The sequence below is a fragment of the Somniosus microcephalus genome, chromosome 30 (genome assembly GCF_052327205.1).
Source record: "Somniosus microcephalus isolate GS21.2 chromosome 30, FLI_Smic_1.0, whole genome shotgun sequence".
Lineage (NCBI taxonomy): Eukaryota > Metazoa > Chordata > Chondrichthyes > Squaliformes > Somniosidae > Somniosus > Somniosus microcephalus.
The window spans coordinates 10,790,838-10,817,523 of NC_141016.1; the positions used below are offsets into that span (position 1 = coordinate 10,790,838).

A 26,686-nucleotide genomic window follows, 5' to 3' on the forward strand; every position below is an offset into this window, starting at 1 on the left:
CCCTCATCCCAGGGTTAAGTACTTCCTGCCCACCATGACAGCTCAGATGGCACTTTTCCCCCAATACTGACTGGGAGAAGCACCAGGTCAGAAATCTAGAGGCCTAGTGCCTCAGGCTTCTCTCCATTCAGATCAAACTCTGCGCTGGCTCAAGGGCGGAAAGGGTGCCGCGCGACCTGGCAGTGGGCCCAGGAAATCTAGAGAAGGGAAGGAGGAGGTTTTAAGTCAAGTGATGGGCTCACCTAGTAGTAACAATGAGATGTAGAGATGGTTTTTTTTTTCAGTCCATGGGTTTATCAACCAAACTTCATCAACTCTTCCCTGAGGAAGCAAGAGAAGGCCATTGTGGTGGCAGTGTACTGTATTCTAGTGTGCCACGAGATATACTGTACTATTATAATGGAGATGAAATTCTGGGACGATACGTTGGGAGCTTTTATGCTGCTTAGAAACATAGAAACATAGAAGATAGGAGCAGGAGTAGGCCATTCGGCCCTTCGAGCCTGCTCCGCCATTCAATGAGATCATGGCTGATCATCCAAATTCAGTACCCTGTCCCTGCCTTCTCCCCATATCCCTTGATCCCTTTAGCCTCAAGAAATATATCCAACTCTTTCTTGAATATACTTAATGAACTGGCCTCCACCGCCCTCTGTGGCAGAGAATTCCACAGGTTCACCACTCTCTGGGTGAAGAAATTCCTCCTCATTTTAGTCCTAAATGGCTTACCCCTTATCCTTAGACTATGACCCCTGGTTCTGGACTCCCCGGCCATCAGAAACATCCTTCCTGCATCTAGTCTGTCCAGGCCTGACAGAATTTTATAGGTTTCGGTGAGATCCCCTCTCAATCTTCTAAACTCCAGTGAGTATAAGCCTAATCGACACAATCTCTCCTCATATGTTATTGTTCATTGAGTGTATTAGGGATGGGTTTCTTCAGCAGTATGTAACTGAACCGACCAGGGGGCAAGCAACCTTAGATCTGGTCCTGTGTAACGAGACAGGATTAATTAAAAATGTCCTAGTAAAGGATCCCCTTGGAATGAGTGACCATAACATGGTTGAATTCCATATTCAATTAGAGGGTGAGAAGGTTGGATCTCAAACAAGCGTGCTAAGCTTGAGTAAAGGAGGCTATGAAGGTATGAGAGCGGAATTGAGTAGAGTGGATTGGGAAAATAGATTAAAGGGTAAGACGATACATGATCAGTGGTGTACATTTAAGGAGTTATTTTACAACTTCCAAAAAATATATATTCCACTGAGAAGAAAAGGGTGTAAAAAAGACAGCCATCCGTGGCTAAGTAAAGAAATTAAGGATAGTATTCGACTAAAAACAAGGGCATATAAGGTAGCCAAATCTAGTGGGAGGATAGAGGATTGGGGAAACTTTAAAAGACAGCAAAAAATAACAAAAAGATTGATTAAGAAAGGGAAGATAGATTATGAAAGTAAATTAGCAAAAAATATAAAAACAGATAGTAAGAGTTTTTATAGTTATATAAAAAGAAAAAGGGTGGCTGAAGTAAATGTTGGTCCCTTAGAGGATGAGACCGGGAAATTAATGGTGGGAAATATGGAGATGGCAAAAACACTGAATGAATATTTTATCAGTCTTTACAGTAGAAGACACTAAGAATATCCCAACACTGGACAAACAGGGGGCTAAAGGGGGGGGGGGGGGGGGGAGGAGCTAAACACAATCAAAATCACTAAGGAAGTGGTACTCGGTAAAATAATGGGACTCAAGGCGGATAAATCACCTGGACCTGATGGCTTACATCCTAGGGTCTTGAGGGAAGTGGCGGTAGGGATTGTGGATGCATTGGTAATAATTTTCCAAAACTCCCTGGACTCGGCAAAGGTCCCGGCAGACTGGAAAACTGCTAATGTAACACCCTTATTTAAAAAGGGCAGTAGGCAGAAGGCTGGAAACTATAGACCGGTTAGCCTAACATCTGTGGTAGGTAAAATTTTGGAGTCCATTATTAAGGAGACAGTAACAGGACATTTGGATAATCATAGTTTAATAAGACAAAGTCAGCATGGTTTTATGAAGGGGAAGTCATGTTTGACAAATTTGCTGGAGTTCTTTGAGGAAGTAACATATAGGGTGGATAAAGGGGAACCAGTGGACGTAGTGTATTTAGACTTCCAAAAGGCATTTGACAAGGTGCCACACAAAAGATTATTGCTTAAGATAAAAAAATCACGGGATTGGGGGTAATATTCTGGCATGGATAGAGGATTGGCTATCTAACAGAAGGCAGAGAGTTGGGATAAATGGTTCATTCTCAGACTGGCAATCAGTAACTAGTGGTGTTCCGCAGGGGTCAGTGCTGGGTCCCCAGCTCTTTACAATCTATATTAACGATTTGGAGGAGGGGACCGAGTGTAACATATCAAAGTTTGCAGATGATACTAAGATGGGAGGGAAAGTAGTGAGTGAGGAGGACATAAAAAACCTGCAAGGGGACATAGACGGGCTAAGTAAGTGGGCAGAGATTTGGCAGATGGAATACAATACTGGAAAGTGTGAGGTTATGCACTTTGGCAGGAAAAATCGTAGAGCAAGTTATTATCTTAATGGCAAGAAACTGGAAAGTACTGAAGTACAAAGGGATCTGGGGGTCCTGGTGCACGAAACTCAAAAGGTTAGTATGCAGGTGCAGCAAGTGATTAAGAAGGCCAATGGAATGTTGGCTTTCATTGCTAGGGGGATAGAATATAAAAATAGGGAGGTATTGCTTCAGTTGTACAAGGTATTAGTGAGACCGCACCTGGAATACTGCGTACAGTTTTGGTGTCCATACTTAAGAAAGGACATACTTGCTCTCGAGTCAGTACAAAGAAGGTTCACTCGGTTAATCCCGGGGATGAGGGGATGGTCATATGAGGAGAGGTTGAGTAGATTGGGACTCTACTCATTGGAGTTCAGAAGAATGAGAGGCGATCTTATTGAAACATATAAGATTGTGAAGGGGTTGGATCGGGTGGATGCGGGGAAGATGTTCCCGATGATGGGTGAAACTAGAACTAGGGGGCATAGTCTTAGAATAAGGGGCTGCTCTTTCAAGACTGAGATGAGGAGGAACTACTTCACTCAGAGGGTGGTAGGTCCATGGAATATGCTGCCCCAAAAAGCTGTAGAAGCTACATCATTACATAAATTTAAAACAGAAATAGACAGTTTCCTCGAAGTAAAGGGAATTAAGGGTTACGGGGAGCGGGCAGGAATTTGGACATGAGTCTAGGTTCGGAATGGTCATGGCCCTGTGGGTAGCGGAGCGGGCCCAGGGGCCGTGTAGCCTGATCCTGCTCCTATTTCGTGTGTCTAATTCTGTTAGATTCAGGAGATGGTTCTGTGATAGTGGATTGGCGGTTAGGATCAGATCAGCCCTGATCTTATTGAATGGCGGAGCAGGCTCGAGGGGCCGATTGGCCTACTCCTGCTCCTATTTCTTATGTTCTTATGTCATTCCTGCCATCCCAGGTATCAGTCTGGTGAATCTTCGCTGCACTCCTTCCATGGCAAGAACGTCCTTCCTCAGGTAAGGCGGCCAAAACTGCACACAATACTCAAGGTGTGGTCTCACCAAGGCCCTGTACAACTGCAGCAAGGCATCCTTGTTCTTGTACTCGAACCCTCTTGCTACGAAGGCCAACATACCATTTGCCTTCTTAACCGCCTGGCTGCACCTCCATGCTTACCTTCAGCGACTGGTGTACAAGAACACCCAGGTCTCTTTGCACTTCCCCTTCTCCCAATCTATTGCCATTCAAATAATAATCTGCCTTCCTGTTTTTGCCACCAAAGTGGATAACCTCGCATTTATCCACATTATAGTGCATTTGCCATGTTTCTGCCCAATCACCCAACCTGTCCAAATCGTGCTGGAGTTTCACGACATCCTCCTCACAGCATACCCTCCCACCCAGCTTTGTGTCGTCTGCAAATTTGGAGATATTACATCCAATTCCCTCGTCCAGATCATTAATATATATTGTGAACAGCTGGGCAGTGCCTTGGTTTAATGTCCCAGCAGAAAGGTGGCACCTCTTGACAATTCACTCCTTCAACACTCAAGCGTTTAGAAGAATGAGAGGTGATCTCACTGAAACATACAAAATTCTTACAGGGCTTGACAGGGTAGATGCAGGGAGGATGTTTCCCCTGGCTGGGGAGTCTAGAACCAGGGGGTCACAGTCCTAGAATAAGGGGTCGGCCATTGAGGACTGAGATGAGGAGAAATTTCTTCACTCAGTGGGTGGTGAATCTTTGGAATTCTCTACCCCAGAGGGCTGTGGAGGCTCAGTCGTTGAGTATATTCAAGACAGAGATCGATAGATTTTTGAATATTAATGGGGATGGCAAAATCACACAGCATGAAAAATGGGAGCAGGGGTTATACAGGAAACTCTTTTTTATCCGGCACCGACGGGACCGGCGTGGTGCCGGTTTATCAAAAAGTCCGGATTACAGAGAGGTATAGTAAAAGGTACGAGAGCCCTGTACACAGCAACAGGCCCAGGCTTCCCTGTTGCTTAGCAACAGGTGCAGGAGCCCTGGCCACAAGAGCCAGGTGTCCCTGTTGCAGGTGCAGGAACCCTGGCCACAAGATCCAGGCGTCCCTGTTGCTTAGCAACAGGTGCAGGAACCCCGGTTACACAGCCACAGATCCAGGAACGGCCACTAATATGAAGTAAAACTTACCTGAACCTACTCCTGAATTTTGCTGGTTAACAGAGATTTTAGGTGCTGGTAAATCAAGAGTTTCCTGTAGTTTGAAATTGTTGAACTCAATGTCGAGTCCAGAAGGCTGTAAAGTGCCTAACTGAAAGATGAGGTGCTGTTCCTCGAGCTTACGTTGAGCTTCATTGGAACAATGTAAGAGGCCGAGGACAGAGAGATCAGAGAGGGAGTGAAGCGGAGAATTAAAAAGTGACAGGCGACTGGAAGCTCAGGGTCACCCTTACGGACTGAACGGAGGTGTTCCGCAAAGCGGTCGCCCAATCTGCGTTTGGTCTCCCCAATGTAGAGGAGACCGCATCGTGAGCAGCGAATACAGTATATTAAATTGCAAAAAGTAAAGGTTCAGCAGACTGGTTCCTGGGATGGGGGGATTGTCCTATGAGGAGAGATCGAGTAGACTAGGCCTATATTCTCTAGAATTTAGAAGAATGAGAGATGATCTCATTGAAACATACAAAATTATTACAGGGCTCGACAGGGTAGATGCAGGGAGTTTGTTTCCCCTGGCTGGGGAGTCTAGAACCAGGGGCCACAGCCTCAGGATAAAGGGTCGGACATTCAGGGCTGAGATGAGAAGAAATTTCTTCACACAGAGGGTGGTGAATCTTTGGAATTCTCTACCCCAGAGGGCTGTGGAGGCTCAGTCATTGGGTATATTCAAAACAGAAGTCGATAGATTTCTGACTAGTAAGGGCTCAGTCGTTGAGTATATTCGACACAGAGATTGATAGATTTTTGAATATTAAGGGAATCAAGGGATAGTGCAGGAAAGTGGAGATGAGGTAGAAGATCAGCCATGATCTTATTGAATGGCGGAGCAGGCTCAAGGGCCAAATGGTCGACTCCTGCTCCTAGTTCTTATGCTCTTATGGGAGTGGGGCTAGCCCAGCATTCACTGTGGCCCTCTTTTAAACTTACTGAGCCTGCAGTTTATAGAGGGCTCTCAGTCCCGGAACAAGTCACTCTGCCTCCACAGCCCTGTTGCATTCTCCCGAAAGCGAGAGCCAGCACACAAGTCCGATAGCCCAGGGAGGTCGTGAAGGGAGGAAAGAGGTGAATGGCGTTAGAGAATATTGTCTGGCCGTCCCTAGAGCCACAGGAGGCGGCCATTCGGCCCATCGCGCCTATACCAGTTCTATGTTACAGCAAACCAAACAAAATTGGATAGCTCTACCAAAGAGCCAGCACAGGCATGATGGGCCGATTGGCCTCCTTCTGTGCTGCATCACTCGATGATTATACAACCCGAATGCCCTGCTCGTCTCTCCCCATAGCCCAGCATCTTTCTCAGCTTCAAATATTTATCTACTGTTCCCACTTAAAAGAGGTACAATTCTCTGACTCAAGCACTCCGTGACAAAGTATTCCACCATCCAACAAACGACTGCACAAAGAGCTCGCCCTGAAGCGCTCTCCTTACTGTCTCGCTGACTATTTTAAATTAGTGGCCCTTCGCTATTGACACTTCAACTAGAGGAAATAGGCTTTCCCTATTCACCGTACCAAAACCCTTTTTTAAATTTCTTTATTTGTGTATGGGATGTGGGCATCGCTGGCAAGGCCAGCATTTATTGCCCATCCCTAATTGCCCTTGAGAAGGTGGTGGTGAGCCGCCTTCTTGAACCGCTGCAGTCCGTGTGGTGAAGGTACTCACACGGTGCTGTTAGGGAGGGAGTTCCAGGATTTTGACCCAGCGACGATGAAGGATCAGCCGATATATTTCTAAGTCAGGATGCTGTGTGACTTGGAGGGGAACTTGGAGGTGGTGGTGTTCCCATGCGCCTGCTGCCCTTGTCCTTCTAGGTGGAAGAGGTCGCGGGTTTGGGAGGTGCTGCCGAAGAAGCCTTGGTGAGTTGCTGCAGTGCATCTTGTAGATGGTACACACTGCAGCCACGGTGCACTGGTGGTGGAGGGAGTGAATGTTTAAGGTGGTGGATGGGGTGCCAATCAAGCGGGCTGCTTTGCCCTGGATGGTGTGGAGCTTCTTGAGTGTTGTTGGAGCTGCACTCATCCAGGCAAGTGGAGAGTATTCCATCACACTCCTGACTTGTGCCTTGTCGATGGTGGAAAGGCTTTGGGGAGTCAGGAGGCGAGACACTCGCCGTAGAATACCCAGCCTCTGACCTGCTCTTGTTGCCACAGTATGTGTGTGGCTGGTCCAGTTAAGTAATTTTGTAATTATAAAAACCTCTATTTAATCTCCTCTTGACCTTTTCTGCTCTAGTGGAAATAGCCCCAGTGTCTCATAACTGGCCACCCATCTCCAGTGTCACCCTGGTGTGCCTATGCTGTACGCTCTCTATGGCTTTCTTGTCCTGTCTATAGGGGGCGCCCAAACCTGCACACAGTATAACTCTGGTCCATTAGTCGCCTTGTGCAATTTTATCATTACTACTTTGCCCTTGTGCTCTACGCTCCTATTTCTGAAATCTAAAATGATGTTGGCCTTTAAGGCTATATCCCATACTCGCACTTTCAGGGAATTGTGTATTTAAACCCCTGGGTCTCTCTGCTTACCCGCAACCCTCAAGTGTATGCCCCCATTTCATTTTCCTCCCAAAATGCATCACCTCAATACTTCTCCACACTGAATTGCATCTGTCACCTGTCTGACCATTGTACTGCAGGAAACTTTGGTTTATCCGGAGGTTAACTGTCCGGAATGCTCGAGCCACCGGCAAAAATCAGGAGCCGTTTGGTTAGGTTTTTTTTTCTTTTCGTTGCTTTTTTTTTCCACCAGTCAGGCTCTGCAAGGTCTCGCTGAAGCTGTTGCTAAGTTACAGAGATGCTTGCAAGGTACGGCCGACTGTTTAGAAGCTGTTACTAAGCAACAGGGTTTGTTGCCAGATACGGAGCTCAAAATCTCCGTATGTTTCAACATTAGCGCTGGTTTGTCCGGCAGTTTTGATGGGACGGCAACAGCTCGGTCCCGTCGGTGCCGGATAGCACAAGATTTCCTGTAATACTCCTCCTTGCCATTCTCTAAAGCTCCGACATTCCTCAGGTGAGAACAGGTTTGGCCTTGACTGTGCCACCCCGCTGGTTTTTTAAAAATTTCATTTTATGGGATGTGGGCGTCGCTGGCAAGGCCAGCATTTTTTGCCCATCCCTAATCGCCCTTGAGAAGGTGGTGGTGAGCCGCCTTCTTGAACCGCTGCAGTCCGTGTGGTGAAGGTGCTCCCGCAGTGCTGTTAGGGAGGGAGTTCCAGGATTTTGACCCAGCGATGATGAAGGAACGGCCGATATATTTCCAAGTTGGGATGGTGTGTGACTTGGAGGGGAACTTGGAGGTGGTGGTGTTCCCATGCGCCTGCTGCCCTTGTCCTTCTAGGTGGAAGAGGTCGTGGGTTTGGGAGGCGCTGCCGAAGAAGCCTTGGCGAGTTGCTGCAGTGCATCTTGTAGATAGTACACACTGCAGCCACGGTGCGCTGGTGGTGGAGGGAGTGAATGTTTAAGGTGGTGGATGGGGTGCCAATCAAATTGAATACCCTGCATCAAAATAAACTGTGGATGAAAGTGGACTGACCTCTAGGTTACTCCACCCAGAGGCTCGAGCACAAAATCCAGGCGGACACTGTCGGAGGAGACTGTCTTTCGGATGCGACGTTAAACCGAGGCCCCGTCTGCCCTCTCGGGTGGACGTAAAAGATCGCATGGCGCTATTTCGAAGAAGAGCAGGGGGAGTTCCCCTAGACAGCATTTATCCCTTATAACCAACATCACTAAAAAACAGATTATCTGGTCGTTACTGCGGTGTGTGGGAGCTTGCTGTGCGCAATTGGCTGCCGTGTTTCCTACCTTACCACAGCAGCTGCCCTTCAAAGAAAGTACTTCATTGGCTGTAAAGGCGCTTTGGGCCGTCCGGAGGTGGTGAAAGGCGCTATACAAATGCAAGTACTTTCTTTCTTTAAACCCATCCAAGCAACACAGATTTACCCTGATTTTGTTTCTTGTCTGCCAGCCAACTTTCCACGCTGCTTCACTTCCCCTCGTACCATATGCCTCAGCTTTTGCAACAAGCCTCCTGTGAGACACCTTATCAAACACCTTCTGTAAATCAATACACACGTTTTATTACATTCCCCCTTATCAATCCAAATAGGCACTTCTTCCAACAACAAAAACCCCCTCAAACACAACTTGCCTTTTTCTGATTAACTCTTCCATTTCTAAAATACTCATGGATTTTTTTCCCCCCTCCCTTTAATTTCATGCGGCTGCCACATTTGCTACTGGCAAAACGTTTTTTGGCTCCGATCGACGTCTCGAGCGGGCGGGCTGGCTGCTGACAACTCAAAATCTCACTCCAAGAATTTCTCCAGTGTTGGCAGCTCCGTATAATGCAGACATTTTCAGCAGCTTTAGCACAGGAAGCTCCAATGTTTTATTGCAAACCGCCACCAGATCTTCCTTTTTTTTTTCCAAAAAAAGGCCTAAATTTAGCTTGCCTGGCCTTGGTTCTGAGGCCAAAACGCTGATGCGTTCTCTGTCGCAACCTCCCAAGGGTTTCCCTTTGCCTCACTGGAGATAAATAGGTTAGCTGAAGCCGGGGAGATAGAATTAGTCCAAAGTCCATTCTCCGAGTTGCAGACTGGGAGACCTGGGCCTAGCAGCTCAGGCTCCGTCTGTGGAAATGGCTTCCTAACTGGCAAGCGGCGCCACCTCCCACAACAGCTCAGTGAGCGAGTGCACCAGGGTGGTGTAGGGCTTATTCAAAAGGAGAAAAAAAAAAGATCCCACAACAATTTGCATTTGCGCAGCACCTGTAACGTAGTGAAGCGTCCCAGAAAGCTCCACAGGAGCGTAACCAAACAAAATCTGACACCAAGCCCACGTAAGGAGATATTAGGACAGGTGACCAGACGCTTGGTCAAAGAGGGTTTTTTTTTTTTTAAGCAGAGTTTTAAAAGGAGGGGAGGAGGAGAGGGTTTGAGGAGGGAGTCCCAGGGCTTTTAGGGCCTAGGCGGCTGAAAGCCGACGTTTCCCATTAAGCTGCTTTCCGGTCACTCACCGGCTTTTCAAATGGGGAAAAAAATTAGAGGGAACATTGCTGAAGGCACGGCCGCCAATGGTGGGGTGAAGGAAGTGGGGGACGCACAAAAGGGGGCCAGAGTTGGAGGAGCGCAGCGATCTCAGAGGGCTGAAGCATAGAAACCTAGAAGATAGGAGCAGGAGTAGGCCATTCGGCCCCTCGAGCCTGCTCTGCCATTCAATGCGATCATGGCTGATCATCCAAATTCAGTACCCTGTCCCTGCCTTCTCCCCATATCCCTTGATCCCTTTAACCTTAAGAGGTTAGAGAGATAGGGAGGGGCAAGGCCACGGAGGGATTTGAACACGAGGATAAGAATTTTAAAATTGAGGCGTTGGTGGGCCGGGAGCCATTGTAGGTCCTTCAAGTTCTATCCCTGGTCTGTGTTGAGTTAGACAAGCTCAGTTGGAGTAACAGTAGGGTGTTATAACTGGCTCAGAAGTCCCTGTGGTAAGGTGGGGTGGGGTGAGGTGGGGGTGAAGAAACCAGGATCTGGCCACCAGCTTGTCCACATAGTCATTTTCACGTGAGCCGAGATAATGAGCGTCGGCCGGCTATTCATCCAGCAGGGGCATCACAGCCAAACCCAAACCTGTCCTCACCCAACACTCACTCACTCAGCAGGAGTCATGGGATAGAGACCAGAAAAAGAAAAAGACTTGAATTTATATAGCGCCGTTCACGGCCACTGGACATCCCAAAGCGTTTTATAGCCAATTAAGTACTTTTTGAAGTGTAGTCACTGTTGTAATGTAGGAAACGCAGCAGCCAATTTGCGCACAGCAAGCTCCCACAAACAACAATGTGATAATGATCAGATAATTTGTTTTAGTGACGTTGATTGAGGGATAAATATTGCCCAGGACACCGGGGAGAACTCCCCTGCTCTTCTTCGAAACAGTGCCATGTGATCTTTTACGTCCACCTGAGGGGGCAGACGGGGCCTCGGTTCAACGTCTCATCCGAAAGACAGCACCTCCGACAGTGTCAGCCTAGATTCTTGTGCTCAAGTCTCCGGAGCGGGGCTCGAACCCACGACCTTCTGGCTCAGAGGCGAGGGCGGTGCCGGCTTGAGTCACCGGCCGAGGACCAGGGGAAGCAGAGCCCAATCCCCCCCCGCTCCCCCCCACCCCGTTAGCCCAGGGACGCCTCGGCCCAGTCGCAGCACTGGAACCACTAACCTAGCAGCGGCCAGCTACCTCAGCTCCGACAGGAGATGCAAGCTGTGATCTTTCTGGCCTGTACGATTCATTCCTGAACAAAAAAAAGAGTCCTCCCTCACCTTGAGAAGCACATGAAAGAGCACCTGTGTTTCCAACTCCCCAAGTGCTGTTAGATTTAGTATTGGAACATTTTCTCTGACCTTCAGATTTCTAGCGAGATACTGCATACAATAAACAGGCAAATCCTCAGGGCATTCTTTTTAAGGTTACTTCTCTCTCCTACTTCCCTCCAGTTGTCCTCAATTTCACACCTAAAGCACCAACGTCATCTTAAAGGCAGGTTGGCAGGCAAGCTCAAGTGCCTCTGATACCCCCACAACTTAATGCTGTGCCCGTGAATATCTGGAGATATATTGTACTGGTTTGGTCAGCCATTTGCTGCTGACTGCCACAGCATTATTAGTATGCAGGGATCTTTCTTTCTTCCTCTCCCCCACCACCCTCCATAGGCCCAACCACTGTCGGAGGTGCCGTCTTTCAGATCAGACATTAAAACGAGGTCCCGGCTGCCCTCTCGGGTGGATGTAAAAGATCCCATGGCGCTATTTCGAAGAGGAGTTCTCCCCGGCGTCCTGGGGCCAATACTTATCCCTCAACCCACATCACCAAAAAACACACAGATTATCTGGTCATTTATCACATTGCTGTTTGTGGAAGCTTGCTGTGCGCAAATTGGCTGCCGCGTCGCCCACATTGCAACAGTGACGACACTCCAAAAAGTACTTCATTGGCTGCAAAGCGCTTTGGGACCTCCTGAGGTCGCGAAAGGCGCTACAGAAATGCAAGTCTCTCTTTTTAATGCCGAGAGGCCAAGGCCAAACAAGCTGCCTCAACCCCGACCCTCACTACTCCCCGTGCGAGCACAGTGGGGCCAGGAAACCTGCAGCTACCCGCCCACAAGAGAAAGACAGACTTGAAAAGAGAGACTTGCATTTATATAGTGCCTTTCACGACCACCAGACGTCTCAAAGCGCTTTACAGCCAACGAAGTACTTTGAGTGGAGTCACTGTTGTAATGTGGGAAACGCGGCAGCCAATTTGTGCACAGCAAGCTCCCACAAACAGCAATGTGATAATAACCAGATAATAAGAACATAAGAAATAAGAGCAGGAATAGGCCATATGTGCCCTCAAGCCTGCTCCGCCATCATGGCTGATCATCGACCTCAACTCCACTTTCCTGCCCGATCTCCATATCCCTTGATTCCCCTGGAGTCCAAAAATCTAGCAATCTCAACCTTGAATATACTCAAAGACTCAGCATTCACAGCCCTCTGGGGCAGAAAATTCCAAAGATTCACAACCCTCTGAGTGAAGAAAATCCTCCTCATCTCAGCCTTATCCTGAGACAATGCCCCCTAGTTCTAGACACTCCAGCCAGGGGAAACAACCTCTCAGCATCTACCCTGTCAATCCCCCTCAGAATCTTGTATGTTTCAATGAGATCACCTCTCATTCTTCTAAATCTGTTTTGTTATGTTGATTGAGGGATAAATATTGGCCAGGACACCGGGGAGAACTCCCCTGCTCTTCTTCGAAATAGTGCCATGGGATCTTTTACGTCCACTTGAGAGAGCAGACGGGGCCTCGGTTTAACGTCTCATCCGAAAGACAGCACATAGAAAAATAGGAGCAGAAGTAGGCTATTCGGCTCCGAGCCTGCTCTGCCATTCAATATCATGGCTGATCCTCTATCTCAAGGAGCACTGCACCTCCGACAGTGCGGCGCTCCCTCAGCACCGCGCTGGGAGTGTCAGCCTAGCTTTATGTGCTCAAGTCCCTGGAGTGGGACTTGAACCCACGACCTTCTGACTCAGAGGCGAGGGTGCTACCCACTGAGCCACAGCCGACAGCTGTACCAACGTTGCAGCTAAGCTGCGCGGTCGCGCTGCGGTCCGGAGGTCCCGCGCAGGCCATTTAGCGGCTTTGATATAGAAGAAACCGCGCATGTTGAAAATTTGAATGGGCCGCGCAGCCAATTAAAGGGACCGCACACCAAAAAAAGAGGGAAGATCGCCCTCTACAATCAAAAAAAACCACAATGGCTTCAAACAACAACTAATTGCATTTATATAGCACCTTTAACGTAAAACATCCCAAGGCGCTTCACAGGAGTGATTATCAAACACAATTTGACAGCGGGCCACGTAAGGAGATATTAGGGCAGGTGAGGGTCAAAGAGGTAGGTTTTAAGGAGCGTCTTAAAGGAGGTGAGAGAGGCGGAGCGGTTTCGGGAGGGAATTCCAGAGCTTAGGGCCCAGGCGGCTGAAGGCACGGCCGCCAATGATGATATAAATATAAATGGACTTTCTTGAGAATTTTGTTGCTATAAAAAGCAATCTGCCTCAAAACTCCGTGGGAGCTAACATGTCAACTGAGCTGTTCGGACCAGAAGGTCATGGGTTCAGTCCAGCCTGTTCCCACTGGGGAGTAGCAGCTGGTGACGCGAGGTTGACAAATGGCCTTGGTACCAGTGTACTAGGGACAAGGGGGAAGCCAAGATTGCCGTTCCAAGTCGTTCTCCAGTGGCCTACGCTGTGGAGAGAATTGGGCTCGGTCACGATGGCCCCCATGGTTGATTAGGCTGTGAATGCTCGCTGCCGAGACTGGCACAGCTGCCGGTGCCTGTGGAATTGTACCCAGCAAGAGTAAGCACCAAAATCTAGGCCGACACTCCCCCCAGTGCCAGTGCTGCACTGTCGGAGTTGCCGTCTTTCGGATGAGGTTAAACCGAGGCCCCGTCTGCCTTCTCAGGTAGACGTAAAAGATCCCGTGGCCACTATTTCAAAGAAGAGCAGGGGGAGTTCTCCCCGGTGTCCTGGGGCCAATGTTTATCCCGCAATCAACATCACAAAAACAGATTATCTGGTCATCATCACATTGTCGTGTGCGGGAGCTTGCTGTGCGCATATTTGCTGCCACGTTTCCTACATTACATCAGCTACTACACTTCATAAAAGCGCTTTGAGAACGTGCCGAGGTTGTGAAAGGCGCGATAGAAACGCAAGTCTGTCTGTCTTCAGATCAATAAGCGAGGCACATGCACTAAAAAGAACAACCAGTCAGAAGATGGCCATCCAAAGACACTAGCCCACCCCTCAAGGCAGAAGGTTCACCTGAAACCATTCACAAAAAGGCATCACCCTTTACAATCTCAAACACAAACTGAAAATTGGCTCTCGTCGGCCAAATTAGGAAAAGCTGCCAGCTAGAAACTCAGTTGCTATTTTCAATGACTTGGAAGACATTTAAAGGCAGGAGGAATTAAAATGAAGAGCAGATTTTCACTGTAGGACTTCCCTGTAAACAGTCTGTGACTGCTACGTGCTCTGTAAATTAGGAGATCTTTCCCCGCCCCATCGCTTTCTCCCCTTAGTCCTCTGCCAATGGGATGGGATGGCAGGACTGTCATATGAGGAGAGATTGGGTCGACTAGGCCTGTATTCACTAGAGTTTAGAAGAATGAGAGGGGATCTCGTTGAAACGTATAAAATTCTGACAGGGTTAGACAGACTGGATGCAGGGAAGATGTTTCCCCTGGCTGGGGGGGTCTAGAATGAGGGGGTCGCAGCCTCAGGATACGGGGTTGGACATTTAGGACTGAGATGAGGAGAAATTTCTTCACTCAGAGGGTGGTGAACCTGTGGAATTCTCTACCACAGAAGGCTGTGGAGGCCAAGTCACTGAATATATTTAAGAAGGAGATAGATAGATTTCTAGACACAAAAAGGTGTCAAGGGGTATGGGGAGAGAGTGGGAATATGGTACTGAGATAGAGGATCAGCCATGATCATATTGAATGGCGGAGCAGGCTCGAAGGGCCGAATGGCCGACTCCTGCTCCTATTTTCTTATGTTTCTATGTTTCTAATGGAGGGTTGAATCGTCCTGAGGTAGTCCTTTTACTGATGCTCCTCCAGCACTTCCTCCCTTTCACACCAGGGTCTGTTGACGATCACTTTGACCTCAAAAAGGTCACACCTCCCAACTGTCCCACTTCCGCTAGTGAGTTTCAGTTGCCCCCCAGTTCAGGGTGTCCCTCTGCCCCCCGTTTCGGGGTGTCCTTCCTGAAGTTGAAAATGGCTCGCTAAGCCAGAAATTTGTTAGCCTCAAGACCTCTGCTTAATTGGTTCCCCCCACCATCTCGGTCAGAGGGATTAACACCTTATTCTGGTTTGATGATGCATGGTTTGAGGCCTTCGGAAAACAAGATGACATTAATGCGGCGGATTCGGAAATGTGAATCAGGCAAAATAACAGTCCACAACCCTCTGAGTGATAGAGTCATAATGACACAGAAGGAGGTCATTCGGCCCATCGAGCAATCCAGTCAGTCCCATTCCCCCGCTCTATCCCCATAGCCCTGTAAGTTTATTTCCCTCACGTGCCCATCCAGTCTCCCCTTGCAAACACCGAGTGTCTCCGCTTCCACCACTTCCATCGGCAGCGAGTTCCATGTCCTCACCAATCGCTGCGTAAAAAAGTTTTTACTCACACCCCGCCCTGTATCCCAAGTAAAAAAACAGAATACTCCAAATCTGAAAGAAACCCAGAAAATGCTGGTCAAGCAGCAGGTCCATCAGCAGCTGAAGAGCGACAGGACAACAGTAACGTCTATTTATACAGCGGCTTTAAGGTAGTAAAACGTCCCAAGGCGCTTCACAGGAGCGATTATCAAACAAAAATTGACACCCAGCCACATAAGGAGATATTGCGGCAGATGTTTGGCCAAAGAGGTAGGTTTTAAGGAGTGTCTTAAAGGAGGAGAGAGGTGGAGAGACGGAGAGGTATAGGGAAGGAATTCCAGAGCTTAGGGCCCAGGCAGCTGAAGGCACAGCCACCAATGGTCGAACGATTAAAATCAGGGGATGCGCAAGAGGCCAGAATTGGAGGAGCGCAGAGATCTGGGAGGAGGGCGGCAGGAGCTTACGGAGATAGGGCAGGTTAGTGTTTTGGGGAGAATCTGAGCAGGCTATGCTGATGCATCCTGACCTGAAGCGTTAACCTTGCTTTTCTCTAATGCAGGCCTACTGTGTACTCCCAGCCATGTCTGCTTGCTGAAACTGCCTTCATATTTATTTGTGGAAACCATAACAATGACAACTGGTATTTATATAGCGCCTTTAACGTAGCAAAATGTCCTGAGGCACGTCAGCGGGAGCGTCACCAAGCAAACTTTGACACCGAGCCACATAAGGAGATATTAGGGCAGGTGACCAAAAGCTTGGTCAAAGAGGCAGGTGTTAAGGAGCGTCTTAAGGGAGGAGAGGTGGAGAGGTTTAGGGAGGGAATTCCAGATCTTGGGGCCCAGGCAGCTGAAGGCACAGCCGCCAAGGGTGGAGCGATTAAAATCGGGGATATGAAAGAGGCCGGAATTGGAGGAGCGCAGATATCTCGGAGAGTTGTAGGGCAACAAGTCCAATAAAGTCAGGAGAAGCAAGATTATCCTTATATAAAATAAATTAAATATTATGCTGGTTGGGCTGTACTGCGGGCGGTAAAATAAAACATCCCTGAATTTTCACGTTGGCAGGAGGAGAGGCATCATTTGTGGGGGCGAGGGGGGCTGAACATAAATCACAGCCAAGCCCCAGTCCTGCCCTCAACTGAGTGTCACTCACTTGCACTTTGCAGGCCGGGGTGGGCGGTTGGGGGGGGGGGGGGGGGGGGGTGGAGTGGCTGTGGCTGAAGTAGGGACCCCCCCTGGCTGATTGTTCCCCCTCCCATCTCCTCCTCCTCCTCCCATCTCCTCCTCCCATCTCCTCCTCCTCCTCCTCCCCCATCTCCTCCTCCATCTCCTCCCCCTCCTCCTCCTCCCCCATCTCCTCCTCCTCCTCCCCCCCCCCATCTCCTCCTCCTCCTCCTCCCCCCCATCTCCTCCTCCTCCTCCCCCCCATCTCCTCCTCCTCCTCCCCCATCTCCTCCCCCCCCATCTCCTCCTCCATCTCCTCCTCCTCCTCCTCCATCTCCTCCTCCATCTCCTCCTCCCCCTCCTCCCCCATCTCCTCCTCCCCCTCCTCCCCCATCTCCTCCTCCCCCTCCTCCCCCATCTCCTCCTCCCCCTCCTCCCCCATCTCCTCCTCCCCCTCCTCCCCCATCTCCTCCTCCCCCTCCTCCCCCATCTCCTCCTCCCCCTCCTCCCCCATCTCCTCCTCCCCCTCCTCCCCCATCTCCTCCTCCGCGCCCCCTACTGCTGCCCCAGGTGAAATCGACCACCGCCCCCACAGATGAGGGAATCGAACCCGAGATCCCCCTGGTCCAGAGGGGCTGAATACCACACTGGGTGGTGCATTTACTCACTGAGCCATTGGGAGGGTGGGTGGAGATGATCATTTTTCATGGGGCCCCTAAAACAGCAACAGTATAAGTGCTTGCCACCATATTGTTAAAATTTACACAAAAACTGTATTTAAAAAAAAAGGTTTACCTGATGATGTGGCAGCCAGTTGCTGTTGCCATCTGTCCTCAATGGGTTGTCTTCCATCCAGGGTTTGTGAGTTAATGCCGGGCGGCCTCTGTTTAGTTTTGGAGGCACCATCACGTGACTGGAGTAGGACCTCTTGGAGGAGCAGGAAGGAATTGAGTTCGAGACGCCCATTACTCCGACTGATCTTCTCACGCCTCTGCTGCAGTTATTGGTGACACTGCCCCAGCCACCGCCTCCTCCTCCTCCGCCTCCTCCTCCTCCACTCTGGTGTTGATGGCCGCCCCAGTTCAGAGCTCTGAAGGTCTGCGGCTGCGGGTTGAAGCTGTTCCTTTGGGAGAAGGTCCCTTGGTGAGGTGGGTGGCCGAGCGGTGACCTCCGGTGCTGCTGCGACAGCCCCATCTGCTGCACCGAAGGGAACGACCCTCCAAAGAGAGGTCCGAGGTGGACCATCTTTGGTAACAACATGGCGGTTGGCAGGACCCCTTGCTGAAGAAGACCTTCGTCGCCGGTCTGGCTGGTCGACCACCCTAAAGTGTTGAGCGCCGAAGTGGTACCTCCTTGATCTTGCAAAAGCAGGCCGGTCGGGGCAGGGGGGCAGTCCAGCTGGGAGATCCCATCTCCGCCGCTGACCTCCGGACCCTTCAGGGACTCCAGGCTTTGCTCGAGATAAGGGCTGCAAACTGATTGCCTTTTAGTGTCATTCTGGAGCATGGCTGGATTGGCAACAACAACAAAAAAGGGGGGAGAGAAAATTTAAGAAATGAACAAAAAAAGGAATTAACAACAACAACAACAACAAAGAAAGTGGCTGCTTTTTTTTTGGTGGGGGGGGGGAGGGGGAGGGAGTTGGGGCTGGGGTTGGGCTGGCTGGCAGACGTGGGAAGGCAAAAGAAGCGATCCCAGCGAATTTCCAGCCCAACCCAGCCCAGCTCAACAGCAGCGCAGCCCCAATCTTCACCAAGTGCAACTGGACAAAAAAACACACACACACAAGACGCGTCAGTTTCAGCAAATAACACACACACACAGAAAAGCCTCCAAACTAACCCCAAGCAGAAATGCAGCCACCAGTTTGCTTGTGCTGTGTGTGTGTCTGTGTTATATATATAATATATTTCTCTCTCTCTCTGCCCCCTTTCCCTTCTTAGTTCCTCATCGATCGCATCAAAATGGAACAAGCAAGATCACAAGATGCTTGTTTAATGACCTGCTTCATCGCCTCTTTACTCCGGAACTGAAGCTCTTTTCACTCTGAAGCATTCTGGTTGCTGCAGATTTTTTTTTCTCTCTCTATATTTTTCCACTGCTGCACCTGACTTGCGCAGGGAATTTGGCAAGTGGTGGTGTGGGAGGAGGAGGAGGAGGAGGGGAAGTCTATCAGTTTGCACCAGAACAGAATCTATTCGCAATTCCTTGCTTCCCCCTCCCTCTCTCAAGCTTTCTTTAAATTCTTTGCAATTTATTTTTTAATCGCATTTCCATTCGCTCCCTTAAACCCTCCCACCCAGCTGTATTTGTGGGCAGAGTCAGTAATCTGTGTTGAAACGTCTGTGCAATATATATTTTTTTAAATCCCACAATCTCTCGGGGCTGCAAGATGCAAATGTGGGGATAGCTTGAAGTGTGGGCGTGGTATCTTGACTTTATATATAAATATATATAGATAGATATATATGTCCTGGCCAATATCTATCCCTCAATCAACATAATAAAAAACAGATTATCTGGTCATTATCACATTGCTGTTTGTGGGAGCTTGCAGTGCGCAAATTGGCTGCCACATTTCCCACATTGCAACAGTGACTACATTTCAAAAAGTACTTTATTGGCTATAAAGCGTTTTGAGACGTCCGGTGGTCGTGAAAGGCGCTATATAAATGCAAGTCTTTTTTTTCTTATATATGGGGCATATCTTCTTAGGCAGTCCCTCGGAACCGAGGATGACTTGCTTCCACACTAAAAATGAGTTCTCAGGTGACTGATGAGTCCAATGCGGGACCTACAGTCTCTGTCACAGGCGGGGCAGACGGTGGTTGAAGGGGCGGGTGGGTGGGGTGCTTGGGTTGACGTGCGCTCCTTGCGCTGCCTGCGCTTGGCTTCCGCTTGCTCCCGGCGAAGAGACTCGAGGTGTTCGGCGTCTTCCCGGATGCTTCTCCTCCACTTTGTGCGGTCTTGGGCCAGGGATTCCCAGGTGTCGGTGGGGATGTTCCACTTTTTCAAGGCTTTGAGGGTGTCCTTGAGGCATATTGAGGTTGATAAATCAGTGATAGCTATCCTATCTTATATAGAATTTACAGCACAGACAGGCCATTCGGCCCAACAGGTCTATACTAGTATTTATGCTTCGCAGGAACCTCCTCCACCACCACGCCCCCCCCCCTTCATCTCAGCATAACCTTGTACAAAAGGCAAAATACTGCAGTTGCCAGTTATCTGAAATATAAAACAGAAAATGCTGGAGATACTCAGCATGTCAGGCAGCATCCGCGGAGAGGGAATTGCAATGAATTTAAAGGAAGCTCGAGAGGGGAAAAAAGCAAGGAATCACGGACGATTTCTCTCTCCACAGATACTGCCTGACCTGCTGAGTATTTGCAGCATTTTCTGTTTAGATTTCACTATATCCTTCCATTCCTTTCTCCCTCATGTGTTTATCTGGCTTCCCCTTAAATGCGTCTTTGCTGTTCACCTCAACCGCTCCCCTGTGGTAGCGAGCTCCACATTCTCAGAGTAAAGAAGTTTCTCCTGAATTATTCTGCGGTATTCTTTCAGAAAATGTATGTCTTTTTTTTCCCCCATTATTCTCCGGGTGTGTGGGGGACACTTGCAGTTATTACAGGGCATCTAACGAACCTTTTTCTTGGCTTTGTTAAGACAGACGAACCTGTGCAGGATTTTAGCCATAACGTCACCAATTAATGCACTTCAACACAACCTTCTGGCAGGTGTACTTGCAAACAAAGATTTGTCACCCCTAAAATTCTCAAGCTGAGAGTGGCCCCTTTAAATGCTGGGGTGGATATATGTGTGTGTGTGTGTGTTTGTTGAAAGATGTTTTCATATTTTTTTTATTCATTCATGGGATGTGGGCGTCGCTGGGCAAGGCCAGCATTTATTGCCCATCCCTAATTGCCCCTTGAGAAGGTGGTGGTGAGCCACCTTCTTGAACCGCTGCAGTCCCGTGTGGTGATGGTACTCCCACAGTGCTGTTAGGGAGGGAGTTCCAGAATTTTTGACCCAGCGACGATGAAGGATCGGCCGATATATTTCCAAGTCAGGATGGTGTGTGTGACTTGGGAGGGGAACTTGGAGGTGGTGGCGTTCCCATGTGCCTGCTGCAGTTGTCCTTCGAGGTCGCGAGTTTGGGAGATGCCCTTCTCGCCCTTTACGTCTTTTAAAGGGGTTAACTCGTGGCTCCTTCATGGCTCTGTGGATAAATACACCATCGGGTGCGATAGTGAGCTGTGCAGAGTGGAAAGCTCCCACGATTGATGGCACTGTCAGCTGATCTCAGCACGGGGTGGTGACTGGGGGCCCCTCTGTCGCCTGCTGTGAGGATCGAGTGAGGACAGCGTTGGGCTCAGCTGTGAAGGCCCCCATGGTTGAATATCCCCCGACGGTTACAGTCTATGCTCGTGCTAAAGAGTGGCTACGTGGGGGGGGAGGGACTGGAGGTGAACTGGTGCTTGTGCAACTGTGTTCCAGTAAGAGTCAGCAGCTTCAGGAGAAGGGGCAATGTCATAAATACAGGTCAGTGTTACACGCTGTGTAAGGTTCAAAGATTTACCACCCCTGCCCCCCAACTTGGGATATGCAGATGCTGTGTGTGGCATTGGGCACTGGTCAGTGCCAGCAATTCCCTTCCATGTTTTGGGTGTTCCTCGTCAATCTTTGCTCCCTCCACTCCGCCAGTGCAGGACGCTGGTTCAGCCATTGCGTGCCTAGCCTCTGGAATTCTCAACCCAATTCTCTCAATCTTCAGGCCTCCCTGTTGATCAAACCGTCCTCTTCCTCCGAGTCTATCCATTTCCCGCCCCGCATTCTCCATGCTTCTGATCCACCCCCTTTCCTCATAACACACTCTCTTCCTTCAGTGTCAGCCGTGGCTCAGTGGGCGGCACACTCGCCTCTGAGTCAGAAGGTTGTGGGTTTGAGTCCCAGTCCAGAGACTCGAGCACAAAATTCTCGGCCGACACTCCAGTGCAGTGCTGAGGGAGTGCTGCACTGTCGGAGGTGCCGTTTTCGGATGAAACGTTAAACTGAGGCCCCGTCTGCTCTCTCGGGTGGAGGTAAAAGATCCCATTACCACTATTGCGAAGAAGAGCAGGGGGAGTTCGTCCTGGGGCCAATATTTATCCCTCAATCAACATCGCTAAAAACAGATGAAATTGGATGATCAGCCATGATCTCATTAAATGGCAGAGCAGGCTCGCGGGGCTGAATGGCCTACTCCTGCTCCTATCGTCTATGATCTGGTCATTATTGCATTGCTGTTTGTGGGAGCTTGCTGTGCGCATATTGGCTGCCGCGTTTCCTACATTACAACAGTGACAACACTTCAAAAAGTGCTTCATTGGCTGTAAAGCGCTTCGAGATGTCTGAGAGTGTGAAAGGCGCTATAGAAATGCATTTCTGTCTTTTATATGGTGAACTTGATGCAAATGCAAGCTATTGTTGAGTGACATGACTGTGGTGGGTGGGGGGGAGGCGCGGGGAGGAGAATTCCCACCGCACGCCAGCAGGGATCTCACATTTATAATAAAACTAGCAAGCGCCGGTCAATCAATGAAAACTGGGTTATCCTGCAGCAAGCTGCTCTGCCACATAAACTCTTAACTCCTGCACTGCCTTCTGGGAGTTGTAGTGTTTGGCCTCCAACACAAGGGGAAGTGACAGAAGCAACTTGCAAACTACAGCTCCCAGCGAGCAGCAGTATGACACCAGGGTTACCATGCAGTTCTCCGACAGTAGCTTACGTAATCATTTCGAGCCCACACCTTATTTGACACTGTCTGCCTTTTAAAGGGCCAATGCCACCGTGATTCCTGCCATTACAAAGCAAACGTGGCTGCAGTTCAGTTGAAATACTGTGTCTAAAATGGCAGCAAAGCCACTCTCTCTCATAAATACACACACACATACACAAGGGGGCTTGCAATCTTTGCAATGGAATTTTTTTCTGTCCCTCGTTGACCTTTGTATCTTCATCAGTTCTCTCTCCTGAAGGTGCCGACACTTGCTCGCATGCAGTTCTCCAGCCCCCTGTTAATACCGTCGACTGTACCCCTTTGCTCCGAAGCGTCTTCCTACACAGGGGAGAAAAAAAAATACATTTTGCCTAATTCATCGTTCAACAACTTGCGTTGACAGAGTGCTCGAGTGCGAGAAGGTGTCTCACAATCCTTTATAATGAGGATTCTTTGTGTGTCAGCCAGTGGCTCAGTGGGCGGCACCCTCGCCTCTGAGTCAGAAGATCGTGGGTTCAAGCCCCACTCCAGAGACTTGAGCACAAAAATCTAGGCTGACGCTCCCAGGGCAGTGCTGAGGGAGTGCCGCACTGTCGGAGGTGCCGTCTATCGGATGAGACGTTAAACAGAGGCCCCGTCTGCTCTCTCAGGTGGATGTAAAAGATCCCATGGCACTATTTCGAAGAAGAGCAGGGGAGTTATCCCCGGTGTCCTGGGGCCAATATTTATCCCTCAATCAATGTAACAAAAGCAGTTTATCTGGTCATTATCACCTGGCTGTTTGTGGGATCTGGCTGTGAAAGGCACTATATAAATGCAAGTCTTTCTTTTTAAAAGAGATTTTTTAAATGCTTGAAGTTTCCATTTCAAACACTCCCAAGTCAGGTGCATCTAAATCCAGAGTAAAGCTCCCTCTACCAACCTCATACCAGTGTGACATTTTACCTACACCCGTCATCCTGTGGTATCTCCGAGTGAGATTTCCAATTTAATTGGGGCAATTTTGCACTGTCAGCCCTTACCCACTTAAACTCAATTCAATCTCTCCTTCGCACAGACCTTCCCGTTTGTTCTTTCCTCCCACTTTCCCTGCCTCTGTACTTGCTTAAAACCGGTTATATCTCCAACATTTTCCAGTTCTGACGAAAGGTCATTGACCTAAAGTTAACTCTGTTTCTCTCTCCACAGATGACGCATGACTGGCTGAGTATTTCCAGCATTTTCTGTTTTTGAAACTGAACTGAGGCTGCATGAATCTATTTCATGCAAGACACAGATTTAAGGCAATTGGCAAAATAGCTGGAAGAGAGATGAGGAGATTTATTTTTGACGCCGAGGGTTATGATCTGGAACGCGCTGCCTGAAAGGGCGGTGGAAGCAGATTCAATGGTAACTTTCAAAAGGGAATTGGATAAATACTTGAAGGGATAAATTTTGCAGGGCTGTGGAGAAAGAGCAGGGGGAGCGGGAATAATTGGACAGCTCTTTCGAAGAGCCGGCACAGGCACGATGGGCTGAAAGACTCTTACAACACAGAAGGATGCCAATGAAAGCCGCACAGCCTGCAGTTAGAGTAGACTGGGCTGGATGTGAACCGAGGTCTCAATGGCAAAGCCAACTCCACCACCATTCTTCACGTGTTAATCTATATTGAGCAGTAGAGGGCTCTTTGGTTATGGAAGGCATCACATCTGAGCCAGTCCTACCCTCATCTGAAGTCCGCACGTGCGCTTTTTTTTAAAATTTATTCACGGGATGTGGGCGTCGCTGGCAAGGCCAGCATTTATTGCCCATCCCTAATTGCCCTCGAGAAGGTGGTGGTGAGCCGCCTTCTTGAACCGCTGCAGTCCATGCGGTGAAGTTACGCCCACAGTGCTGTTAGGGAGGGAGTTCCAGGATTTTTGACTCAGCGACGATGAAGGAACAGCCGATATATTTCCAAGTCAGGATGGTGTGTGACTTGGAGGGGAATTTGGAGGTGGTGGTGTTCCCATGCGCCTGCTCCCCTTGTCCTTCTAGGGGGTAGAGGTCTCGGGTTTGGGAGGTGCTGCCGAAGGAGCCTTGGCGAGTTGCTGCAGTGCATCTTGTAGATGGTACACACTGCACACTTTCCAGCATTGTTCATTGAATGGAAACCTGGAGCAGGAACCTTGGTGAATTTGGCTCTCTCTGGCCCAGAGGCACTGTGGCACTCCTATTGCCATCAAAGCCAGGAACCGAACTGAGCCATTCAGTCCGGAACTCGTGCACCATGTTAGCGGACATCAGTGTGGTGGTATTAGAGGGGTCACGATTGATTTAGCACCTCGGGCTTGGGAGGTGCAATAAAGTGGTCACTACCTCATCTTACTCTTCAGTCACTCCAATTGGAAAATGCAAGGTTCTGGACGTTGGGTGAAGACCGGATCAGCCTCGGCCACAATGCCCACGGTAGTTGAATAGGCTGCTGATGCTCGGATATGAAGGACGGGCACTTGGGCGAGATGCCAGCACCTACGGAACCATACCCTAGAAGTCTGTCTTCGGGAGAGGAGAGAAAATTGAACAAGAAAATTCACCTTTCCGTCCTGTTCAAATCGTAGAAACTTACAGCACTGAAGGAGGCCATTCAGCCCGTCGTGCCTGTACCGGCTCTTTGAAAGAGCAGTGGTGCTCAGTCCCACACCCCCCGCTTCTTGTCCGTAACCCTGTGAGTTCCTCATCCTCAAGAACCCGTCCAACTCCCTTTTAAAATTATTGATGGAAGCAGCTTCCACCACCTTTTCAGGTCGAGCGTTCCCGATCCCCACGACTCCCGACAGTTTTGGGAGTGGGGGGGGGGGGGGGGGGAAGAAATTCGACTTCAGGTGTCTCCTGCCCTCGTATAAGGAAACATTTCACAACTGTGTGTGTGTGGCACATCTTTCGAATGCCATGGATACCGCCTTTGGAAATACTTACGTGCTTGCCTTGTTGTACCTAGATGAATAGACTGGCCCCGACGCGATTTTCAGCATCGCTGTGCTTTCTTGAAGGATCCCACCTTTTGTCCACAATCCCCGTTTGTAATAAGTCACCCAAGTGCAGAGAACATTGCTAGCCTCACAGCTGTGCGAGTGGGTGCCTGTATTAGGTGCAGAGTCTGAAGTCCCTATGTTACTATAATATTCTTTCTTTTACCTTTTAATCAATACAAAAAGTGTTCAAGTAAATTTTTTTTTTTTTTTTTTTTTTTTTTATAAAAAGACTTGCATTTCTATAGCACCTTTTGGAACCTCATGACGTCCCAAAACACTTTACTGCCAATTAAACACTTTTTGAAGTGTTGTCACTGCTGTAATGTAGGAAACGCAGCAGCCAATTTATGCACAGCAAGTTCCCACACACAGCAATGTGATAATGACCAGATAATGTTTGTAGTGATGTGACAAGATAATCTGTAGTGATGCGTACGAGAGCATGGGCCTTACACTAAATATCCGTAAGACAAAGGTCCTCTACCAACCTGCCCCCGCCACACAGTACTGCACCCCCCCACCCCCCCCCCGATTATCAAAATTCACGACAAGGCCTTGGACAACGTGGACCACTTTCCATACCTCGGGAGCCTGTCAACAAGGGCAGACGTCGATGACGAAGTCCAACACCGCCTTCAGTGCGCCAGTGCAGCCTTCGGTCGCCTGAGGAAGAGAGTGTTTGAAGACCAGGACCACAAACCCGGCACTAAGCTCATGGTCTACAGAGCAGCAGTGATACCCACCCTGCTGTATTCCTCAGAGACATGGACCATGTACAGCAGGCACCTCAAAGCACTGGAGAGGTACCACCAACGCTGCCTCCGTAAGATCCTGCAAATCCATTGGCAGGATAGGCACACCAACGTCAGTGTTCTCGCTCAGGCCAACATCCCAAGCTTTGACCACGCTCAATCAGCTCCGATGGACGGGTCACATTGTCCGCATGCCCGATACGAGACTCCCAAAACAAGCGCTCTACTCGGAGCTCCGACACGGCAAGAGAGCCCCAGGTGGGCAGAGGAAACACTTCAAGGACACCCTCAAAGCCTCCTTGAAAAAGTGTAACATCCCCATCGACACCTGGGAATCCCTGGCCCAAGACCGCACAAAGTGGAGGAGAAGCATCCGGGAAGGCGCCGGACACCTCGAGTCTCTTCGCCGGGAGCAAGCGGAAGCCAAGCGCAGGCAGCGCAAGTCAACCCAAGCACCCCACCCACCCACCCGCCCCTTCAACCACTGTCTGCCCCACCCGTGACAGAGACTGTAGGTCCCGCATTGGACTCATCA

The 26,686-nt window shown here is 49.4% G+C and overlaps 2 protein-coding genes across 4 annotated transcripts in view; both read right to left on the bottom strand.

Annotated features, from left to right (window-relative positions):
- Nucleotides 1-18,731, bottom strand: part of LOC147097916 (cytoplasmic polyadenylation element-binding protein 3-like) — a 66,980-nt gene extending 48,249 nt beyond the window's left edge. Inside the window, exons 1-2 of one of the 2 annotated variants that reach the window (XM_085970985.1) lie at nucleotides 18,644-18,731; nucleotides 17,437-18,149 (exon numbers count right to left, since the gene is read on the bottom strand). In XM_085970985.1, the coding sequence (XP_085827111.1) occupies nucleotides 17,437-18,147 (711 nt within the window). In that variant the 5' untranslated portion in view covers nucleotides 18,148-18,149; nucleotides 18,644-18,731. Of the gene's footprint in view, nucleotides 1-17,436; nucleotides 18,150-18,483 lie in introns of both variants that reach the window. The other variant, XM_085970984.1, reaches the window with a different exon arrangement.
- Nucleotides 18,732-20,851: 2,120 nt separating this feature from the next.
- LOC147097917 (E3 ubiquitin-protein ligase MARCHF5-like) overlaps nucleotides 20,852-26,686 on the bottom strand; it is a 34,780-nt gene continuing 28,945 nt past the window's right edge. The window contains exon 6 of one of the 2 annotated variants that reach the window (XM_085970991.1): nucleotides 20,852-22,742. In XM_085970991.1, the coding sequence (XP_085827117.1) occupies nucleotides 22,644-22,742 (99 nt within the window). In that variant the 3' untranslated portion in view covers nucleotides 20,852-22,643. The remainder of the gene's footprint in view (nucleotides 22,743-26,686) is intronic. The other variant, XM_085970990.1, reaches the window with a different exon arrangement.